Source organism: Erpetoichthys calabaricus, chromosome 17 (assembly GCF_900747795.2).
Source record: "Erpetoichthys calabaricus chromosome 17, fErpCal1.3, whole genome shotgun sequence".
Lineage (NCBI taxonomy): Eukaryota > Metazoa > Chordata > Cladistia > Polypteriformes > Polypteridae > Erpetoichthys > Erpetoichthys calabaricus.
This window is the reverse complement of record NC_041410.2, coordinates 48,474,295-48,495,006: the sequence shown is the minus strand read 5'-3', so window position 1 is coordinate 48,495,006 and position 20,712 is coordinate 48,474,295. Positions and strand designations below refer to the sequence as shown.

General features: G+C 42.3%; 1 protein-coding gene across 2 annotated transcripts; it reads left to right on the top strand.

The window, feature by feature from the left end:
* The first annotated feature begins 636 nt into the window (after positions 1–636).
* igdcc3 (immunoglobulin superfamily, DCC subclass, member 3) lies at positions 637–13,876 on the top strand. Of its 2 annotated transcripts, none has more exons than XM_028823265.2 (14): positions 637–810; positions 1,840–2,145; positions 7,367–7,511; positions 7,595–7,725; positions 7,838–7,975; positions 8,070–8,228; positions 8,316–8,481; positions 8,657–8,904; positions 9,050–9,214; positions 9,439–9,627; positions 12,096–12,200; positions 12,412–12,547; positions 12,630–12,840; positions 12,961–13,876. In XM_028823265.2, exons 1-14 carry the CDS (start codon positions 750–752, stop codon positions 13,042–13,044), a joined length of 2,244 nt encoding a protein of 747 aa, XP_028679098.1. In that variant the 5' UTR covers positions 637–749; the 3' UTR covers positions 13,045–13,876. The 2 variants fall into 2 exon arrangements, with proteins under 2 accessions (XP_028679098.1, XP_028679097.1); XM_028823264.2 differs by having other exon boundaries at positions 639–810; positions 12,934–13,876.
* Positions 13,877–20,712: the final 6,836 nt, after the last annotated feature.

The following is a 20,712-nucleotide window of genomic DNA, read 5'->3' as shown; positions in this document are numbered from 1 at the left end:
TAATGAAAGGAAAGACGTTTGAAAAACATCCATCAAGCCAGCTTATAGTATACTTGCAGCTTCAGTGAAAAGGCAGGACCCGAGACCCATTCACTCACACACGGGAAGTGTAATGTCGCAGATGAAACTGGTGTCTGTGAATGGGAACATACTGGTTTATTTGCGAGAACATGTGCTATAAATCTGTGAAATTGCAGGACCGGGTATGTACTATTTGTGATAGAACAAACCCGTGCACAGCGTCCGTCTCCACAATGCACGCGTGTTTATGTGTTATCAAAGTGTGAAGGATTTCTGGAAATGGATGAGGATTGCCCGCCGCATCCGTGGATCCGCCTGGCTCAGTTTTCAAGGCTTGTGAGTCGGAGCTAGTGCGTATTATTTATACACATGCATCGCCTTCATTTTCTGAAGCTGCTCTGCCCATTTAAGTCTTTGATCTCCGTTTCTTATGTATGTGTTTTCGCGTAGAAAAGCTCCGTAAATCTGTGCCAGATGACACTAGTGGGTGTCGCTGTGCGTGCACGCGCACGCGCTAGCCTGCGCTCCCTGTTTAAAGAGGCCCTTTGTTCCCCCGCTGGGGCCTCCGGTGGGCGTGGTCAGATGGGGGGCGGGGCGCAGCCGTGTAGTGTGTAGCTGCGCGCTGGAGACACATTAGAGATGCTCAGGAAAGCCGTATCGATGTGCAAAATGGCGCAGACGCTGTCGACCCCTCCGGCCGCCCATTGTTCTCGCTGAGGGACCGCCGAATGGCTGTCGGGCCGGGACGCGTGCTGCCGCTACCGCTCCTGCTCCTTCTGCTAGTACCTGGTGAGTCGGCTCGCGATCCGGGGCGGGAGGGGCTACGAATGCTACGGAGGGTGTGTGTGTGTGCGTGTGTGTGTGTGTGTGTGTGTGTGTGTGTGTGTGTGGTGTGGTGTGTAAGGAGGCAGGAGAAGCTGCGATGTGCACGGGTATTGTTTTTGTGTAGAGGCGTGCGATTTGTGAAGAGTGGATGGAGAGTGAAGAGGCTGTCAGGGCTGCTGGCGAGTGCGTGTGTAAGTGTGTTTGTAGGGACTAGTGAAGGCGTGAGTGTCCGTAAAAACTGCGAGTGGACTGGTGATTATTGATAATTTGTGTGTAGAGATTAAACGAGCCCCGTGAATGGCATCAGATGCCCAGGAGACTGATGGCATTGTGTATGGAGCTCGAGGAGGCAGCGAATGCCTTGTGTGTTTGTGTGTGTGGAGATCGAGGAGCCGGTGGGTGTGTACACGATCCGAGTCAAAAATGAACGAAGGCAAGGGAGGCTGAGAGTTTGTGCGAGCGACGCCAAGCTCCGTTTTTATGTCGATGATTTGGAGACGGGAGGCTGCGGCTGAGGAAACCGTTAATGCCCCTCCTGAAGAAGCGTCAAACACGAAGGGGGTGAGGAATCTGCGCATTGTGTGTCTGTCGATGAAGACAGTAAAAGCACCTCGCACGTGCTTTTGTGTTTATAAAAACTGTAAAGGTGTAGGTGTTTGTGTTGAGGAAGAGGAGGCAAGCCCCCACGTGCAATTGCATTTGCCTCTGAAGGCACCCTGTGGATGATAAGGGGATGAGTTAAGAGAGTATGATGGCACGATGCCATTGTGATGCCTGTGATTTTGCTTCCATTGAGTAGTAATATTTTCCTCCACTGGAGATGTCAGATCTCATTCAGAGTTTCTAGGGGCATTCCTCTTTTGAAAAATACTCTTAGACTCTTTTCTCATTGGGGTCCCCAGCGTGGTTGTCCCTTTATTCTGATTTCTTGTCTGTGTACTGTATATCCATGATCGTTTTTGCTCATCTAAACCACTTCTCTTTCTTTTGTAGACACAGGCCACTCTGCGGAGCTGGCCTTCTTCATTGAGCCAAGCGATGTCATTGCAGTTCAGGAGCAGCCCCTCATGTTGACTTGTCAGGTGGATGGCAGCCAGCCAATCACAACAACATGGAGGCGGAACGGTACACTTCTACTGGACAGCGAGAACAACTTTATGCTTCCCAATGGATCTTTGGTTATTGTCAAATTTCAGAAGACAAAGTCTGATGGTTCATCCGATGAAGGGGACTATGAATGTGTGGCTCAGAACCATTTTGGGTTATTGGTCAGTCGGAAGGCTAAAGTTTTGGCAGCAAGTAAGTACATACTATGTCTCCCAGAGAATGGTCTTCATTAAGCAGGCACAGGGTGGCTTAGTGTAGATGTCCATGGATCGTTCCCACACTGGGGAATCCTGTTTAGTGACAGGCAGCTGCCTCCAAAGCACCTCTTCTTTAAAGCACCATCTTCTGACCATGTTCCTCAGACTAGCATATACAGCAATTCCTTGCTATCTGCTGATTTGCATATCTACTTCTATAGAGGTGTAACCCATTTTGCAACAAGTGCGGTCTAATCATGCTTGTTGGCAGCAACACGCATTAAAATGTAAATTCTGAGAGGCCTATCGCACAGTAGTGAGATGAGTTCCACCAAAGGAAGCTGTGGTCTTTGTCTCATGGCTTCTGTTGTGTTAACAAGCCTCCACCGTCTGAGAACACGTGGAATATTTTCAGTGTTTCTTCAGATAAATTTATTACATTTCAACCATGGCAATGAAGTGTAGTCTTAATGAAAATATTTTGCCAAGTGCTCCTAACGGCAATCATGTGGTATTGCGCTTAAGCCCTTGTCACATTACGATACATTTTCAGCAATTTTCAGTTGTAGCTTTCATTTTCATAATCTTAGTGAGCCAGAGGCAGTCATGTAATGTGATATTCCCAGCTACTCACACCAACTAGTCTGCTTCTTGCTCCTGTAAAAGCAAAGAGATTTGATTTTGTCTTAAGTTATAGGGGCAGGCACTGTGTGAATGATTGCTGACAGCCAATGAATGCTCATCTGGATGTATAATACATATATTGCAGCAACCAGGAATGAGGAGCTCACGCGTTTTGGACCTCAAAAACCAACGAGAATGTTGTTTGTCCAATGTCACATGTTTTGTGTACCATAACAGAATGGAAAACAGAAAAAAAGAGCAGAGATTACAGTTGAAATTGCCATCATTGTTAATACTTTGTACAGCACTGGCTCAGTCAAGCAGCATGCTGTTGGCTGTCAGAAGAAGGGGCAAGTGTGACTGTACTAGAAGGTTGACACTCAGTCGGTCAGTGTGACATGGGCAGTGATTATCATTCATTTTAATTGATATGTTCCATTAATGAGTCTGGCAGTTGCGATCATTAAGTCTGACACACCCCATGAGTAAAATTCACTTAATGTAACATCAGCTTTAGCTGATTTTCAGTGCATGAAATTGTATGTATATGGTAATGGATAGTGAAAGTGCACAGTGAATAAGGTCCTCTGGAACGTAACCCCATGTTTTCCTGCAGGATCAATGCTTCAGTATCCAAGGTTTTCTGTAATATAACCCCTGTGGGTAACGTGAATTGACTGTATTCATATTTCCTCAAAGCTTGTCACTCAGGCTTGTACACTGATTTCTGTATTCTGAAAGCATTTTTCCAAAGGGAGACAATATTATGTGTTTTATGTGGCATTTACATGCTATAGGACAGATGGAAAATATGAATTTCCGAGCTGGAAATTCCTTGTGAACACACAGTGAATGCTGGAGAAAACGATATTACCTGAATTCTCAGAGTTGTGGTGTTAGCGCTGACCTTTCACCTTAGTCATTTGTGTAAAATAAGAAATGTAATCTGCTCAGCCAGAAATGCTATTGTTTATGGTTGAACTGTATTTGGAGCAAAGTTATACACATTAAATGTGTTTACTTTGCTTTTTATTTTCAAGTAAATATAAAGTTTATCTATAATTGCTTTTTTAACAGACCAAAAGCGACCTCCCGTTTCTTCAAATAGTCCAATCAGAAATTCACAGGTACACACTGAAATGGGATGGAGAAATGTTATGACTCAGAAAACTCCAATAGCACATGAACACAACATTAGTCCTTAAAACTTTTGAACAGAGTGAGGATTCCTCAGCTTCCCCATCCCGATTTTGTAGCCCCCCCCCCCCCCCCCCCCCCCCCCCACTGTCCAGCTAGTATTTTCTAGGTGTCATTCTGAGAGGGGTTAAGCACAGCATTTCAGTGACCTAGTATTATTTTCCTGGATGAAAGCCATAAATTAGCTTTCTTGCTTGTGTTGTATATTCTTATACCTTTCTTTCTCACCTGTTGCAAAGTGTGCAATGAAGGGGTAACATACCAGCTTAACAGATTTGGAAAAATGTGTGCAATCCTGGCACTTTGCCGCAGTGGCGGCGCTAGCTGTCCTGTCTAATGCAGACCAGCATTAATTGATGTTCTTAGAAAAACAGCTTAGGATACCAAAGAATACTAGGTTTTTAAAACTAATTAATATTTGATGTCCCATGCTGTTCTGAATATAAAGGGTAAGCTGTAAGGATGATTGGTGGAACTGATGCTATGGAAGATTTTAAAATTTGTTACATAAGCTAATGTCATGTTTAGGGCTGCAGAAATCGATTATTTAAGTAATTGAGTATTCTACCAATCATACCATTGATTAGAGTAATCTGATAAGAAATACTTCAGCTTTATTTAAGATCAATAGAAAATATACCAAAAGAAAATGGCATCTCTCTTGAAATTAACAGGTAATTGGTTTTCTTTTTGGAAAAAAACAACATTGGTTCATTTTAGGCTCTTACTGCTATTTACACCACCTAATATTTTGCTTGGGGCGGCATGGTGGCACAGTGGTAGCTCTGCTGCCTCGCAGTTAGGAGACCCTGGTTCACTTCCCATGTGTGAAATCTGGGCGGCACGGTGGCGCAGTGTGTAGCGCTGCTGCCTCGCAGGTGGGAGACCTGGGGTACTGGGTTCGCTTCCCGGGTCCTCCCTGCGTGGAGTTTGCATGTTCTCCCCATGTCTGCGTGGGTTTCCTCCGGGTGCTCCAGTTTCCTCCCAAAGACATGCAGGTTAGGTGCATTGGCGATCCTAAATTGTCCCTAGTGTGTGGTTGGTGTGTGCGTGTGTGTGCCCTGCGGTGGGCTGGCGCCCTGCCCAGGGTTTGTTTCCTGCCTTGCGCCCTATGTTGGCTGGGATTGGCTCCAGCAGACCCCCGTGACCCAATAGTTAGGATATAGCAGGATGGATGAATATTTTGCTTTCTGTGTTATTTTATGAATCACTGTGAGGTAGCGGTGTGTGTGACTAACATGAAAGACACTCAGGCTATCTCAAATTGACTGCATTTTACTTTCTGTGGTTATTCTCTTGAACAAAACTTAGCTAACTAAGAGGCATAACTGGCTATCATATTGATTTATATTCTTAACTAGCCATTACATATCGTCGTAGTTAACATACACTGCTAACCTTCCTGTCAACTAACAATCATTACAGTAAATGCTAATGTTAACATTACCTTGTGTCCGGTCTGCTCTGTGGACTACATGCATTGACTGGATGCTTCCTGTTGCGATGCTGAAGCATTGACATTGTGCTATAGTGGTAGGCTTGTTCGGTTTTTCAATAGACACACTGTACATCTTATTTTTTTCAGCTTGAAATTATCCCAAACTTTTGACACTGTCATTTTCACTTTGGCCTGTCTCTTCACTTTGCCTCTCACTATTTTCTCTCTCTTTCCCCATTTTGCAATTCACACCATCAAATCACTTCTTCCCATCATGTATCCACCATGTAAGCACATTGTGTGACACTAATAATCATCCATGAGAAACACGCTGAGCTTGCTGAGGTGTAGTTATAGTAATCGAATTACACGGGTTTCTCGAGGTATCATTCCAGCCTTAGTCACGTTACACAACTTCTAGTCAGAGGGGATGTCAAACTTGACAACTGCGGTTGGTGAGTTCATCACCTAGTATGTCAGTTTATACAACAGGAAATCACAAGGAATGTCAAATTACACAACTGCAATATGACTTGGAAAATAAGTACCACAAGCTCACCCCTTTTTCTGACAGCCAATAACATGCTGCCTGATGGAGGTGGTGGTCACGTAGAGGGTTTACATTTACAGCGAGGTCAACCACAATCCCATCCCTGCATTTTCTTTTTTTGTCCATTCTTTCATGGTATGTAAAACATGACACATCGGACAGATGAGCCTCTCTTCTGTTTGTGAGGTCCAGGCCTCATCGGTGTATTACATGCATTGTACTTGCTGCTCAATACTCATTGATTGTCCACTTCCGTGCACACAGATCCAGCCCAAACAAATTAAGACAAAATCAGACCTGTTTGATTTAGTTGGGGCGAGTCCCAGACTGGTTGGACTGAGTCACTGGGTTTGTCGCACTACATGAATGGTGACTGCCTCCGATTCGTTAAGATTACATAAGTGAAGTCTGTGACTGGAAATTACTGAAAAAGTTGTGTATTGTGGTCTTCAGGCTGCAGCATTCCCCCCTACTTACTATTGTTAAGGTTTGGGTGGTATTTACCACAAATGTTTTCAGTTTCCATTGGAAACCAAGTCCTAGCCTGGCACTTTTGCATGAACCTCCTTTGCTTTTTGCTGACTTTGACGAGGTGTACAGGAGGGTGATGTTTCCAGCTGAACAGAGTTGCAGGTAAGAGGTAAAACTTTTGCCTTAAATAGATGCACTGGACATTTACGCATACTTTGTGTCCCTTAATTTGAGGTACGTGGTGGGTAGGTATGATACTGGTAGCCTCAGAAATCCATTCTAGTTGGACCCCTTTAGCACTTGTTTGTTCTGTCTGTCCAACATGTCTCCATCTCTCTATCTTAGCCTCTCCAAAATTAATGCTTCACAGTGCTGCGCAGGCCCTTTGCAATAAGGTGGTCGCATAGAGCGAGGGCACTGCCTGCCAAAGGGCCGCTCTGCCTGATTACTGGCACTCTTTTGTCCTCTTCAAGAGGCCCCTCTTGCACAGCTTTGATGTTGCGCTCTGCACTTACCCCTGTCACTGAGCTCAATGGCCGCTTTTCACAGGTCACAGGAGAACAACAATGGTGTTGAACTCTTTGGGCAGCAACTGAGTGCGCCAATTAAAAGCTGGAGCTCAGAGATGCGTGGGCGTGGCCACTTGTTCCTACTGGCCTGTGCTAGCAGGCTGACAGCACAGATGTGGAGCTGCCACAAAGGTGATGGGGATGGAAGCGTGAGTGACAGTCAAGACAAGAGAGGAAGTCTCAGTAGTGACCAGAGCTTTATGCACAGCTGAGATGGATGAAACAGCCCTGGAGAGGCACGATGCTCAAATAGAGGATTTCTGCCTTGTCCCACATTACAGTGTCTAGCACGCCGTGTGAACAGGCTCTGACCTGATCTGACCTTTACCATTTGTCTCGCAGTTAATGATCCATTTTTCCTCTGTAGCAATGGGTGATTTCCAAGTTCATCCTCAGTCTATTCTTGTTGAAGAAGGTGATGCTGGTCGATTCCAGTGTCAGATACATGGCCTGCCAGAACCAGTGATCAGCTGGGAGAAGAACGGGGCTCCAGTGAATCCAGCTGACAAGAGGTAACATCATTATTGGCATCTAATCGTTTTGTTTTTCCTAAAGAAGCCCAACATTTTAAAGCCTTTTAAATGTTTCTTTCCAGGTATACACTTCTGCCTACCGGAGTCCTGCAGATTTCTGGGATTCGTGTTGAAGACAGTGGGGTATTCCGCTGTGTGGCAAGGAATATTGCAAATGTCAAGCGCAGCTTGGAGGCTAGCCTCACAGTGTCTGGTCAGTTGTGGACATTCCATGCTATATTTTCAAGCTGGAATGAGATTTATCCGTCACTCCTCAAACTATTAAACAATACACTTAATCTAAGACCTTTAAATCATTTTACCAGGCTCCCATTCAGCGGTTTACAAAGAACCCACAATTTTGGTGGGCCCAGAGAACCTGACTCTAACTGTCCATCAGACAGCAATTTTGGAGTGTGTGGCGACAGGTTATCCACAGCCCATTGTTTCCTGGAGCCGACTTGGTCAGTAGATGAGCAGCATTTAATTGCCGTACTCTAGCCTAGTTGGGCAGGTGGTGACTAGGTGAGAGTGCTGATCCACCTCTCTTACTTTCAGATGGTCGTCCTATTGGAGTGGAAGGTATCCAGGTGCTTGGTTCAGGCAACTTGATGATATCTGACCTCTCAGTGCAGCACTCTGGGGTCTACGTGTGTGCTGCCAACAAGCCTGGGACTCGTGTACGAAGGACTGCTCAGGGACATCTTGTGGTACAAGGTGGGGGTATCCACTCAAAGTGTTCAGATCCATTCTGATCTTGTTTCATTGTTCTTTTGTCTGCTGACACCTTTGTGTGACTCTTAGCCCCTGCAGCGTTTGTGCAATCACCTCAGTCCATCTCGCGGCCACTGGGCACAACAGCTTTGTTTACCTGCTTGGCTCAGGGTGAACCTCTTCCACAAATCACCTGGCTGAAAAATGGACAGGTGCTGCAGCCCAGTAGTCATGTGAAGCTGAAGAACAATAATAGGTAAGTCCAGAGCAGATTTTTACCAGGAACCTGTTTATGGCTTTTTGAGTTGTCTCACAGGTAGTACTCCATCTGCTTTATACAATGAACATCTGTGTAACATGGGGGAAAATCAACCCTCAGGATGAAAAAAATTGTTTTGCTTGGAGACTTAGTTTCTTATCTTGCTTTCCAGCACCCTTGTGATCTATGGGATTAGCCAAGAGGATGAAGCAATCTACCAGTGCATCGCAGAAAACAGTGCTGGCTCTACTCAGGCTAGTGCCCACCTCACTGTGCTGCTCTCTGATGGGCTCCCAGGGCCCCCTCAGGATGTGAGAGCTGTGGCAGTTTCAGCCACTACCATTCAGGTGTCCTGGAACGAGCCCTTGCACAACACACAGGACATCATCGGTTATGTGCTGCACATCCGGCGGACAACAGGCAAGTTCTTTTAACAGTTTAAGATGTTTTCATAGAAAAATAGGACAATTTTTAAAGTCACTGGTTAGCTTCTGAAATGATGCTGTCTGAGCTTGATAGGAGGTAGTGAGCCAAGACTCATAAGAGTGCTCTTCCATTTTCTCAGATCCCTTTGAAATGGAGTATCAGGAAGCTGTTGGCAAAGGCACATTGCAGCAGTTAGTGGGTGATCTTGAGCCGTCATCCAGCTACTCATTTTATGTGAAGGCATATTCCTCTCGAGGGGCTAGCAAGCCTTCCGATTTGGCAGTGGCAAAGACGCTGGGAGAAGGTAAGTAAATGCATCTTAAGTTGTGAGCACAGGGAGGTAAATTTGGGAAAGATGGATTGAGGAGGGGGCTGGGCTCATGGGGAGGACTCTGCTGGGAGTCAGTTGGATCATGGTTATATGTATGTGGGAAGTGCTCAAACGGTTGGTGGCCAGTCTGATAATAGAAGTTAAATGCTAAGCCACTCTTAATCAGTGCCATTTTGTTTTGTTTTTTTCTTCTATAGTTCCTGCGTCTCCTTCACTCTTTATTAAAGTTTTAAACAGCACATCCATTCAGGCCATGTGGGAAGCCTCTTCCAGATTAGGGACGCACAGCGGATTTAAACTGTACTACCGCAAGCTGCACGCGTCACGTTTCATCGGTCCACTACTGGTGCCCAGCAATGTTACAAATTTAAACCTCACTCAGCTTGGTAAGTTTCGAGGGTGGTGGACTGGGTATGCCCTGGCAGATGAACCACCTTGCAGCCATAAGTCACTGGTAGAGAGTTTCAGGGCTGGGTTCAGAGGAGCTTGCAACTAACGTTCATTTTCATGCCGCCAGGTGGAAACGGAACCACAATGAAAGACACGGTAATGTCAATGTTGCATCCAAAACAGAGACCAGGGTAAAAAAACTCTTGATTGCAGTTAGTACGGTATTTCTTATTTCTACACTCTTCCTTTGTGCAAAGCACTGGCTGCGCCTTTGTATATCTTTCTTGCTGGCCAGGTTGATCCAATTATGAAAAGGGAGCTTAATTTATAACTGGACAAGTTTCTTATAGCAGAGCAGCATTCCTAGAAGGTGTTTCACTATAGCTGCACTGGTGAGAGGTCACTTAAGGGCAATATTTGTTTAGCTTTGTTGGGCCAGTGGTACTACGAGGTGTTTCCATCTGTACTGGTATTAATGGTGGGCTTTTCTCAACGTTATTACAAACCATTTCTCATTATAACCAAGGTGGTTGATCTTGGTAGTCGTAAGTGGAAGGCATTTCCATTGCAAATATTTTGGCCTAGCTGTTTGTTTTTTGGAGTTACTTCCACTAGGGCTGTCAAATTAGCCTAAATACAAGGCTTAAGTATAATAATTAAAAATACTTAGGTTAATGTTTGTGAGCATTAACATGTGCATTACATTTATGGGTGCTGTTTTTTTATATTTTATTATCTTGGTAATAACGCACAGCAAGAAAAAACACCAACAGGAAAAAAAAAATCATACTGGTACTCTGACAACTGTCATTTAAATATAATCAAAGTCCCAAGCAGGTGCATCCTATGAAAAGGAAGGATCAGCACGGCCCTGTTGTCTTTAGTCTTGTACTGACGATTGGGTGTGCAAGGCCTTGAACCACAAAAACAGCCACGAAAAGGAGCTGCAATTCTTATGAGACACAGTGCTTCACTACATTATTATTATTATTTTTTTTTTTAACTCTCAGTGCATCTTCAAAGCATGAAGCGCTTATGACCGTGTTGCTTAGATTCTGTTTCTAGCATTTGGCTGCTGTCTGGCATTAGAGAAGTATTGTGATGTGTCTTATTGCTGCTTGTAATGGAAAGCAGGTTAGGTTGGAGCCTGGGGTAAAGCACATTTTGTGAGGGATAAGCGGCAGTGCTATTGTGGCAAATGGACATAGTGGTTTCAGATCAGGAGGAATATGGCTCAGTTAACAGTAAAACAACAGGGTAAGAACAGTGAGTAAAGTAGAAGAGCCAAGCAGGTCGCAGGTGGACTTGTTTTATTATTTTGGAGGTGTGCAAGAGGCAGCATTCAGAGTAAAAAGTCAGTCGGCACCTGCAGACTCACCCGGAAAATCATGGTTGTCAACAGAATCAAGTCAGGTTTGGCACAATCTGTCCACTGTTTTTCTTGTTTGGAGATGCAGCAGTACTGTAATAAAGTACTGGGAGCCTGAATATTTTTAATTACATGTCATTGTTTTAGGTAAGATGCGTCAGACCAGCAGCCACGTAAGATGGAGACCAATTGTGGGACACGTTGTGTTGGCTGACAATGACAAGGCACTTAAAGTGGGGATTTTGAAGCATTGTAATAAAAGGAAAATCAGAATTATGAGTTATTTTCCATTTGCTTTAGTGAGAAGGTCTTAGCATTAAAAAAACAGAGTTAATCCAAACAGGATCAGATGCAGAATGTTACTTTTAGGGCATTGGAGAAGCATTTTGAAAGATTTTTCTGAGTACACTTGTAGATTGGGGTGTAAAGCAGTAGGGTAGGGTGGGAAAAAGAGAATCTGTCCCAGACTACACTGTGAATCAATCTGGATTTACGAGAAAACAAGCTAACCATTTAAAATTACGAAAAGGCTGATCATTGAAATGAAGTGCAAAAATGGCCGCTTTGCCATAGCACATTTGTAGTAACTTGATGGCAAAATTAGTGCAGGTGAAACAAACAACCATCATTTTACAGTTGAATATCAGCTTTTGCTTTGGAATAAGACCTTCAAATAAATTTAAATTAAATCTGAATAGCGATATTCCATCTAACAGCCCTATTTCCACTGTAGTACCACTGGCTCAATGTAAATAGGAAGCATTTTCCCTTCCAACTGTGCTGAACCGGTGTTAGTAACAGGCTTTTCTTGTTATAACTGAGGTGACCGGTCTTGATGGGTGTAACTGAAAGCATTTTCCCCTGAAGCTGTCCTGGTGTGGTGTAACTGGGAGGCCTTTCCTTTACCTGCATGAACCCTAGTCATATTGGCAAGCATTTCTTGCTCTAACTCCGGTGGATGGTCTTTGCTGGTTCTATCTAGGAAGTGTTTCAATCAAAATTTGGTTCATTGCATACATACATTAGAAGTCTGCTTGATTAAAATTCCAGATGGGAACATCTCAGACATTCTTTCTTCAAACATGTTTTGAGCAGATAGATTTGGTGTCTATGAAGTGAAGCTTCTTGCCTACAACCAGTATGGAGATGGGAACTCTACAGTCCGTTTTGTCTCACTGCGAGAGACAGGCAGCCATGCAGGTAAGAGACTTCTTCTGTGGCTTATGTTGTCCTTGTTCCCAGTACAGGAAGTGCCTGTCTACAGGATTGTCTCTGTGCCATAGTGACCTTTACTGACACCAGTAACTACCACTTCACCTGTCTACTGGTACCTTTTTCACTTGGTGATGTGGCTCCTACTGGCTTTGACTTTTTGACTGGTCTCATATTGACTACGTGTGGTCTTTCTTAGTGCTGAATTCCCCATGTGAGTGTGGCAAGGATGAGCAGGACAGAACCACCACACCTGGCATTGTGATAGGAATTCACATTGGCGTGACATGCATTGTCTTCTGTGTCATCTTTATTATGTTTGGCTACAGAGGCAGGTAAGCAGGCTTCTCCTTGGTGCCTTGGTGGCATCAAGTGGCCCCTCTCCTCCTAATACTGTGCTCCTTTCTTTTGCATCAGACTGGTTATGTGCTCACATGCACCCAACCACATGCCAGCAAACACTGCATCACAAAATCACAGTCCAGTGCACACTGGAGTGGCAGTCAGCAATAGGATGCTGGGAGAATGCAATGATTCCAGTAGCCCTGAGAAGTCCTCCAAAAATAAGGAACTGCAAAGATTATTCTCAGAAGCTGCAGTGCAGGGGGCGTTGGGTAATGGTTGCCAGGTATGAGAAGTGCTTAATTGTACCCCTGTACCTTCAACGTATTTTACTGGACATAACCATTTTCTTTTCCTCCTCCGCCAATGACCCCTATAGGTGCTGTCTTCCCTTGATATCCCGCAGGTGTCCACACTCCCTATGGAGGAGCTTACCATTTCAGAAGAGGCACGGTGCAGCCAGACAGTTCCTGCACCCAAAGATGGGTGATCAGTCTGGTGCTCTCGGATTCTGTCCGTTCTCAGGTCCTTGTCGTTTCGACAACCTCTCTTCAAGGTGGATGTCAAGTGTCTCAGGATTCAAAACTACCTCAGCCGGCGTGAATGTCTTCCTCTCCAGTGTGAAGCACTTCCACTCCTGGACGGCAATCCTGTGTCTACCTCGTTCAGGCAGCGCATATCCTGGACAAATTCTTTCTAATTCCATTGTAGTCGTGTGTTTTCTAGAGGAGCGTTGCACTGTTACTGAAGATGCTGATACGGCGTCTTGTGATCATCTTCTGCTAGACTGTGCACCCTTGTGAACTTCAGTAGTAGTTCTTTTATCTGTGGAAATGGAGTGACCTCCAGCCTGTGGTCTGTGTGTGTGCGTGTCTCCCCCTTTCTCAAGTGACATTAGAAAGTGTTTACATGTGCCACTCTGGGTCAGGTCAAGCTGTGCCGGTTTCTCATTTGATACTGGCAGGGTAAAGCAGTTCCTCAGTAATGCTCTTTGGAAAGCCGCCAAAGCGGCCCCTGTGCCGGCTGGCCGGCTCTGCTCCTCCAGCTGTTTTAGGGTGCAACAGGGTCCATTTTGATTGTCAGCCCAGGTATATATATATATATATATGTGTATATATATTTTTCTTTTTTTTTTCTAAATAAATCTGCTTCCTCGTGGTGCTGAAAATGTCAATTAGTGGGAGAGGAGCAGAAAGCATTGTCCCCTGCCCCGGCCCACTTTATTATAGCATCTCCTTGCTGCTCCTCCTTACCCATGTGCTTTTTGAATTCTCTTGTGCCATTAGTGATGCAAAATAAACTTTGTCTAGTTAGAGACTGCACATTGCCTTGTGTCTCCTTTTACCATGAAGCACCACACTGTTCACCTTCCACAGTTCCTCATGATCATAGGGAGAGATGCCGCTTACTGCAAGGTATTGCTAAATAGAATTTGTAACATTTTGTGAGGAAAGGGGGATCTGTGTCTACTATGGCTTTTGCCCATCCATAGGTTGTGGTTGCAGAACAACTTTGACAGATGGTTATATTAGAAGGCAGGATTCCAATTGGACAGTTGTGCAGATTTCAACTGCTTTAACCTGAGCAAGACATGAAAATCGAGAGAAGTGGAAGAGATCACTGGTAGGTGAACTTTCCATTTCAAGAGCTGCACACCCCATGTGAACCACAACCACTGACTCAGGCTGATACTTTTTTCCTTTCACTGGGCTTCCAGGTATCAAGCACTTAAACAAAATAAAAACTCCAGACGGCTGGAGAAAAAAAATAAAATCTGCAGGGGTACTGAGGCCACGAATAAATGTAGTACTCCTGCACCCAATTAAACTTATACACCTGATTAACCAGTGGCCATATTACTGACATCCACACTGCTTATAAGTAAATAAAATTAATAATAGTAAATAAATAAAAAATAATGAAGGATGTTTAAGAGAGATTGGAGTGCAAAGATACAACCATCTCTACGACTTCTCATAGGAACAACTAATGGCACTTGAAAGAAATATGAAATGCCTTCACATTACCATTGTGTAGAGCAATTTAACAGACTATTGTTATAAATTTTAGGACTTTTGTAAAGGGAATGATGAAAAAATAACCTTTACATTTATGATTGTAAGAGAAAAAAAGTCTGAATTAGCATAAGGGCCCCTAATTTGAGGCGTTCATAATAAATGTAATGATTTACTGCATGAAGCAGAAATACACAATAAGCAAGAATAGTTGCGTCAGATATTTAAAACATGAAAATGTGTGCTTTGCTTTCAATGTTTAAAGCGTAAATATTCTCAGTTGTAATAGATAGATAGATAGATAGATAGATAGATAGATAGATAGATAGATAGATAGATAGATAGATAGATAGATAGATAGATAGATAGATAGATAGATAGATAGATACTTTATTAATCCCAGGGGGAAATTCACATATTCCAGCAGCAAAAATATTAAATTAAAGAGTAATAAAAAATGCAGGTAAAAAAAAAAAACAGACAATAACTTGAATAATGTTCAACGTTTACCCCCTCTGGTGGAATTGAAGAGTCGCATAGTTTGGGGGAGGAATGAGAAATGCCATCCAATATAGGTCCAAAGAGTGCTAATATAACATATTCAAAACTATTGACCTTGAAACAGCCTGAAACAATACCCCAACATGTGTATGTTTGAAATTTGTCGTTTCTAACCTTCTAGGAATGTCACTTAGAAGGCTAGGACCACCGATAAAGAATCAAATATCAAAACTATTATATTAATCATCAGCAACCACAAAATAACATAAAACAACACTGCACCTGCCTCTATTACTGATATGCATTCTTTCCCATTTTTGTGAAAAGGAGCAACTTTGACCCATCGCATCACATTTAGGGGGTGAACCCCTGGGATTGATTGATGTGTCATTAACAATTTCAAGTCCTTCCAGAGCTGACCCTTCTTATACGTACTGCGCGTGGACCCGTGAATGAAGAACCGATGGTGCACGGGGGTTGGTAGGGGCGCAGACTTCCGTAAGTGCACGTTTTTGTCACTTGGTTTGTTTGATTTGAGTCAGATAACGCCTCCTACAACCATAATTCTAATCACAGTTTAACCCCGCGTATCGCGTAACATCACTTAAGTATGAGGGTATAAGGTAAAGCGACAGCCTCCTCAACGCAGCGACTATCTGGGGGTCTGCATCTTGAATCTTTTGGGGAGACTCCTGTTTAATGAATCGTCACACTAACGTCATTGACTGTCACCTGAGATCATTTTTCTTTAACGTGCAGAGAGACATCTTCAAGTCAGCAACAGTAAAGAAAGAAAGAAAGAAAGAAAGAAAGAAAGAAAGAAAGAAAGAAAGAAAGAAAGAAAGAAAGAAAGAAAGAACCTCGTGCTGCTTTAGTAAGCCCGCTAACGTTACATCAATTGTCACCACACTAACGCTAACGGTTTACTGAGTAGCGTTTTAGTAGGTGTAATAGTTTTGATATCGAATGTTTAACTGATATTATCTGATGTTACAGTACCTAGCTGACACGTGGTGGAGGATTATTTATTACCGCCATGTAGACCTCAGGACCTCTACACATGCTAAAGGCTGAAGTGTTCTGCCTCTTGGTACATTGGGGACACATTTGTAAATTTTACCAACACACACAGGCGACACTCTGGCTCACTAGTTAGCTACTGGCGAAATTGTGAAAAAGCACCAGACAAGCAACTCTGACATACAAAAAGAGCAGTCAGCGCAGATCAGCTTCAGTTGCTGGTTCATTTTATTGGCCGCTAACATTATTGATTTAACTCATGTCTTATTGCGACCTGCTGTCATTGGAAAAATAAAATGAAATTAAGGTAAATTCAGAAGTGTAGGTGGTACATTCATATGTTCATTTTTAAATATCAAAATATTCAGTTCTGTTTTGACCCTGCATTTAAGTTTATTAATCACGTAGTAGTTGTTATTATCAGTAATGATAGTTGCATTTTATATTATTATTATTATTAGTCGTAGTAGTAACAGTATTTATTATTTTATTATTAATAGTAGTAGCAGTAGTTGCATTTTATATTGGTATTATTATCATTATTATTATAAGTAGTAGTAGTATTGTATATATTATTACTGTATTATTAATAGCAGTATAATATTCATTATTTTATATATTATTCGCATTAGTAGCAGTAGTGTTAAAATTGTTGTTTATATCAAGTAACAAATAGTAACAGCACATTGGTACCCTGAATTATTACTATTATTATTAATTAATCCTTCATTTATAAAGGAAACAAATCAATTATATCCTCCATCCATCCATTATCCAACCCGCTATATCCTGACACAGGGTGACGGGGGGCTGCTGGAGCCAATCATTGCCATTAAATACCATTAAAGTCCAAATCTATGGACTGCCCTCCCAGTTACCGCTGCATCTGCTGAGCGAAGTTTTTCAAAACATCAGCTCATCACGAGATACTTGAGTCATCCATGGCACAACAATGCGTACTGTAAGCAGCTTGGCTATCATAAGCATCAACTCAGATCTCACGTAGAAGCTGACCTCACAGATGACTTTGCCTCCGAAAAATTTAGACATGTGGTTTTGTGATAAACAAAAAAATCTGAAGAAACCTCTAAACATTCACTTGCAAGTTTCGATTATTAAAAAATGAGTTGTTTTTTTAACATAAAAAATTATAAGTATGTGATGTGTGCGTCTTTTTTATGTATTATTTAGTTATATATTTATTGTTCTAATTAAAGCGGTTATAAAAATACTAATCCAGTAAATTGAGGGAGGGGTGTTTTGGGAGTTTGGGAGGGTGATTAGGTCCCAAGAAGAAGATTCCACATTGTGCCCCATTGTGTTTGGATAGGGGCGGCACTGAGTATTTATTATCAGCTTTTCTGAGCACACCTTAAGTCTTACATAACATGGCTTTTTCTCGTAGCAGTGGCTTAGGAAGCAAATAAAAAAAAAGTGATTTCAAAGCGTTTACGAGTAATACTCAGACCAGACAATTCCTCTTCCTTAGGCAGTGGCAGGTCGGCACCATACGTAGCTACGAATAGGAGAGTTTCGCCGAGCCGCTGGGATGAGCTGAAAAGGAGTATAAAATTCAATGAGGTCAGCCCTGGCCCACTTAAAGCAGAAGGTCCACTCCAGGGTTCGCTGCTCTGTTTATCAGCACGGTGATGGTGTCCTCACCCCCGTCTGGTTGCTCTCTGGTGACACCTACAGTCTACTTCTGATCAGCGCTTGCAGCTCGCTACGGTATTCAAATAATGGAGGAGCTGATGTGGAGAGAGAACAATAAACGTTGCTGTAGCCTAAAAATGATCATTGAGCTCAACTCTCCCGTACAAAAGCAATGTTATCAACTTTCGGCAGCAGGTTTTTGTTTGAATTTCATTTATATGGTTCATTAGCCTGTTTTATGATCCTATTCGGTCCACAATGATTTTTTTCTTTCACTTTACTTAATAAAAATATGCGTCATTAATTGTGTTTGTTCTTGTTGTTTATTCCACATGAACTGTACAGCTTTAGGAATTGGACAGGCAGAAAAACTTACATTAATTTGATCAAATAAATGCTCTACTTGAGTAAAAAGCATTATTTTCATGTAGAAATAAATAAGTGAAGGGTTTCTTTATCCTTTAATAAACCACATTCATATATTAGTTTCAAAATCTCAATGTCCATTAACAGGTTAGTTGATTTCCTATAAACTTAGTTAAAGACAACAAAGATTTTGCTTCCTGAACACTTTTGAGTGTATCTTGTGAATTTTGGCTTGCTGATCACAAAAATCACCTTTAAATTTTTTTATCGTGTACGATTTTTGTTATGAACAAGGTGTCCCAAAACACATAAGTCCCAAAAAAAATTCCATCAAACCCTGGCTAGATATAATAATAATAATAATAATAATAATAATAATAATAATAATAATAATAATAATAATAAATTACATTTATATAGTTCTTTAATTGCAACTCAAAGTGCTTTACATAGACCGAAGAGAACCACTTCAACCACCACCAATGTGGACCACCTCCCTGGATGATGCGATGGCAGCCATTATTGCGCCAGTGCGCTCCCCACACGTTAGCTATTAGGTGGTGAAGGGGTGAGAGAGATAGCCAGTGAGATACAGGGGATGTTTAAGGGGCCAGAATGGACGAGATCATGATGGAAAATTTAGCCAGGACATCGGGATGCACCCTGCTCTTTACAAAGGATGCCCAGGGATGTTTAATGACCACAAAGAGTCAGGACCTCAGTGTTACATTTCATCTGAAGGACAGCACCATTTTTACAGCACAGCACATTACTGCACAAAGGGGAATATAAGGTCGAGTAGTAGGTCTTCATAAAATACAAAGTTTATTTTCACAAAATACTCTACTAAGGCTCCAAATAGCACAAAGGCATAAAGGAGTTGCCAGCATTGGCAATCCATTGTGAATAAAGTCCCAATACAGTATCCAAAGCAAAGTCAAAAAACAGAGCACCATGTCAAAAAATCTTAAAAATCAAAAATAGCAGAAGCACAGCAAAACCACAAGAAGCTCAACAAGTCCCTAGTGCATTCAAAATGAACCAACAGGATCTGTGGGAGACCTACTGGATTTATATGGCGGAGGGCAGTTCCTGGCTGTGACTGTCAGATGGCCCCACGTACAAAACACCTGGCAAAGAATATACAGAAGATAATTACCAAGAGTAAAATTAACACAAATAAATGGCTCAACAAAGAACGAAAATTACATAAATAAGACTTTGAACCCCAGCCAGAGGAAAAACCCTAGCTGAGATATAACAATATCTTTTTTGTCTTGTCTCTTTAAAATGTATAGCTCAGTTGAACTAATGCTGTGTGTCAGCATCATTAAGGGCTTAAACACACTAAATCTGACAAAAGTTAATTTTAGGTTTCCAAAGTTCCTCTGTGATACAGTTCATACAAGATTACATATGTGTTCTGCTTGATGGTGTCTATCATGATCACCAAACTGTTTTCGGGAGGAAATGTGTTGTCCAGAGTTATAGATAAGTAGATTTTAATTTGATATAATTAAAAGTTCTCATATTTTTTTTATCAGGGAAGAAGGAAGACGTTTTCTAGGTGAGGCTTTTATACGCACTCATTGTGGCACTGATGACACCATGATGATGTGTTACATGTGGATTAACTTACTGTACTTGGTGCACATGATAATATTCACCCTACAAACCCTATAAGGAAGAGGACATTAAAGTGTAATGAACTACATGGCCCATAGGTAAATTATCATGTTTTGCACATATTTCTCTCATTCATATCTGGATGGAAAAAGTACAAAGGATTTAATTACTAAAAAAAGTGCAGCATAAATATGTACTGTTTATTGACATATTTATTGATTTTGTTTTTCTCAGGAATTTAAAGTAAGCAGCTTTCAAAATGCAAGCCTGTTAAGAAGCCATGACAGCACTGCCTTTGGGATCATGAGAATAGCAGCAGTTGATCATAAGATGGTCTTTTTAGCTCAGCAAGTTAATTCACTTGTGTCTCTAATCTATGGTGCAAAAGCAGGTGTAAAATCCATGTAATGATTTTGGGTGGGCATGATAAATGTGAACCGGATATTGGCTACACAGTTGTAACTGTAACTACTGAGCCCCAAACCACAGAAACAGCAATTCCCAACAAAATTCTAGGTCCAAATAAATGATTTTTATTTGACAAAATGTAAACCACATACAATCAGTACCAAAATAAACTATTCACAATCCTCCTTCCTCCTCCAAAAAAGTGTTACCCACTACCTCCCGACTCTAAAGTGAAGCAGCGGGCTTTCTTTAAAACTAAATCCAGGAACTGCTTCCGGTTTCCTGTTCAAGTCATCTGAAAACCCGGTCAGTCCTTCCCCGGCATCGCAGGGCTGCGTTTCCGGACTCCAAATCACATGCCACCCTGTGGGTGTCTTAATCTGGACCAGCCTTGAGGGAAACTGCCACCTGTCATGTAGGGGAATGAACTTCTCCCATTAAGCCCGTTCACCCAGTCCATCCATTATGGCCTCCTGGTTGGGTATGAATCCTTTCTTTATCCCGGCCAGAATTCCTGTCCTTCCTCTCTGGTACCTACACAGTATACAATGGATTGGAATTAATGAGAC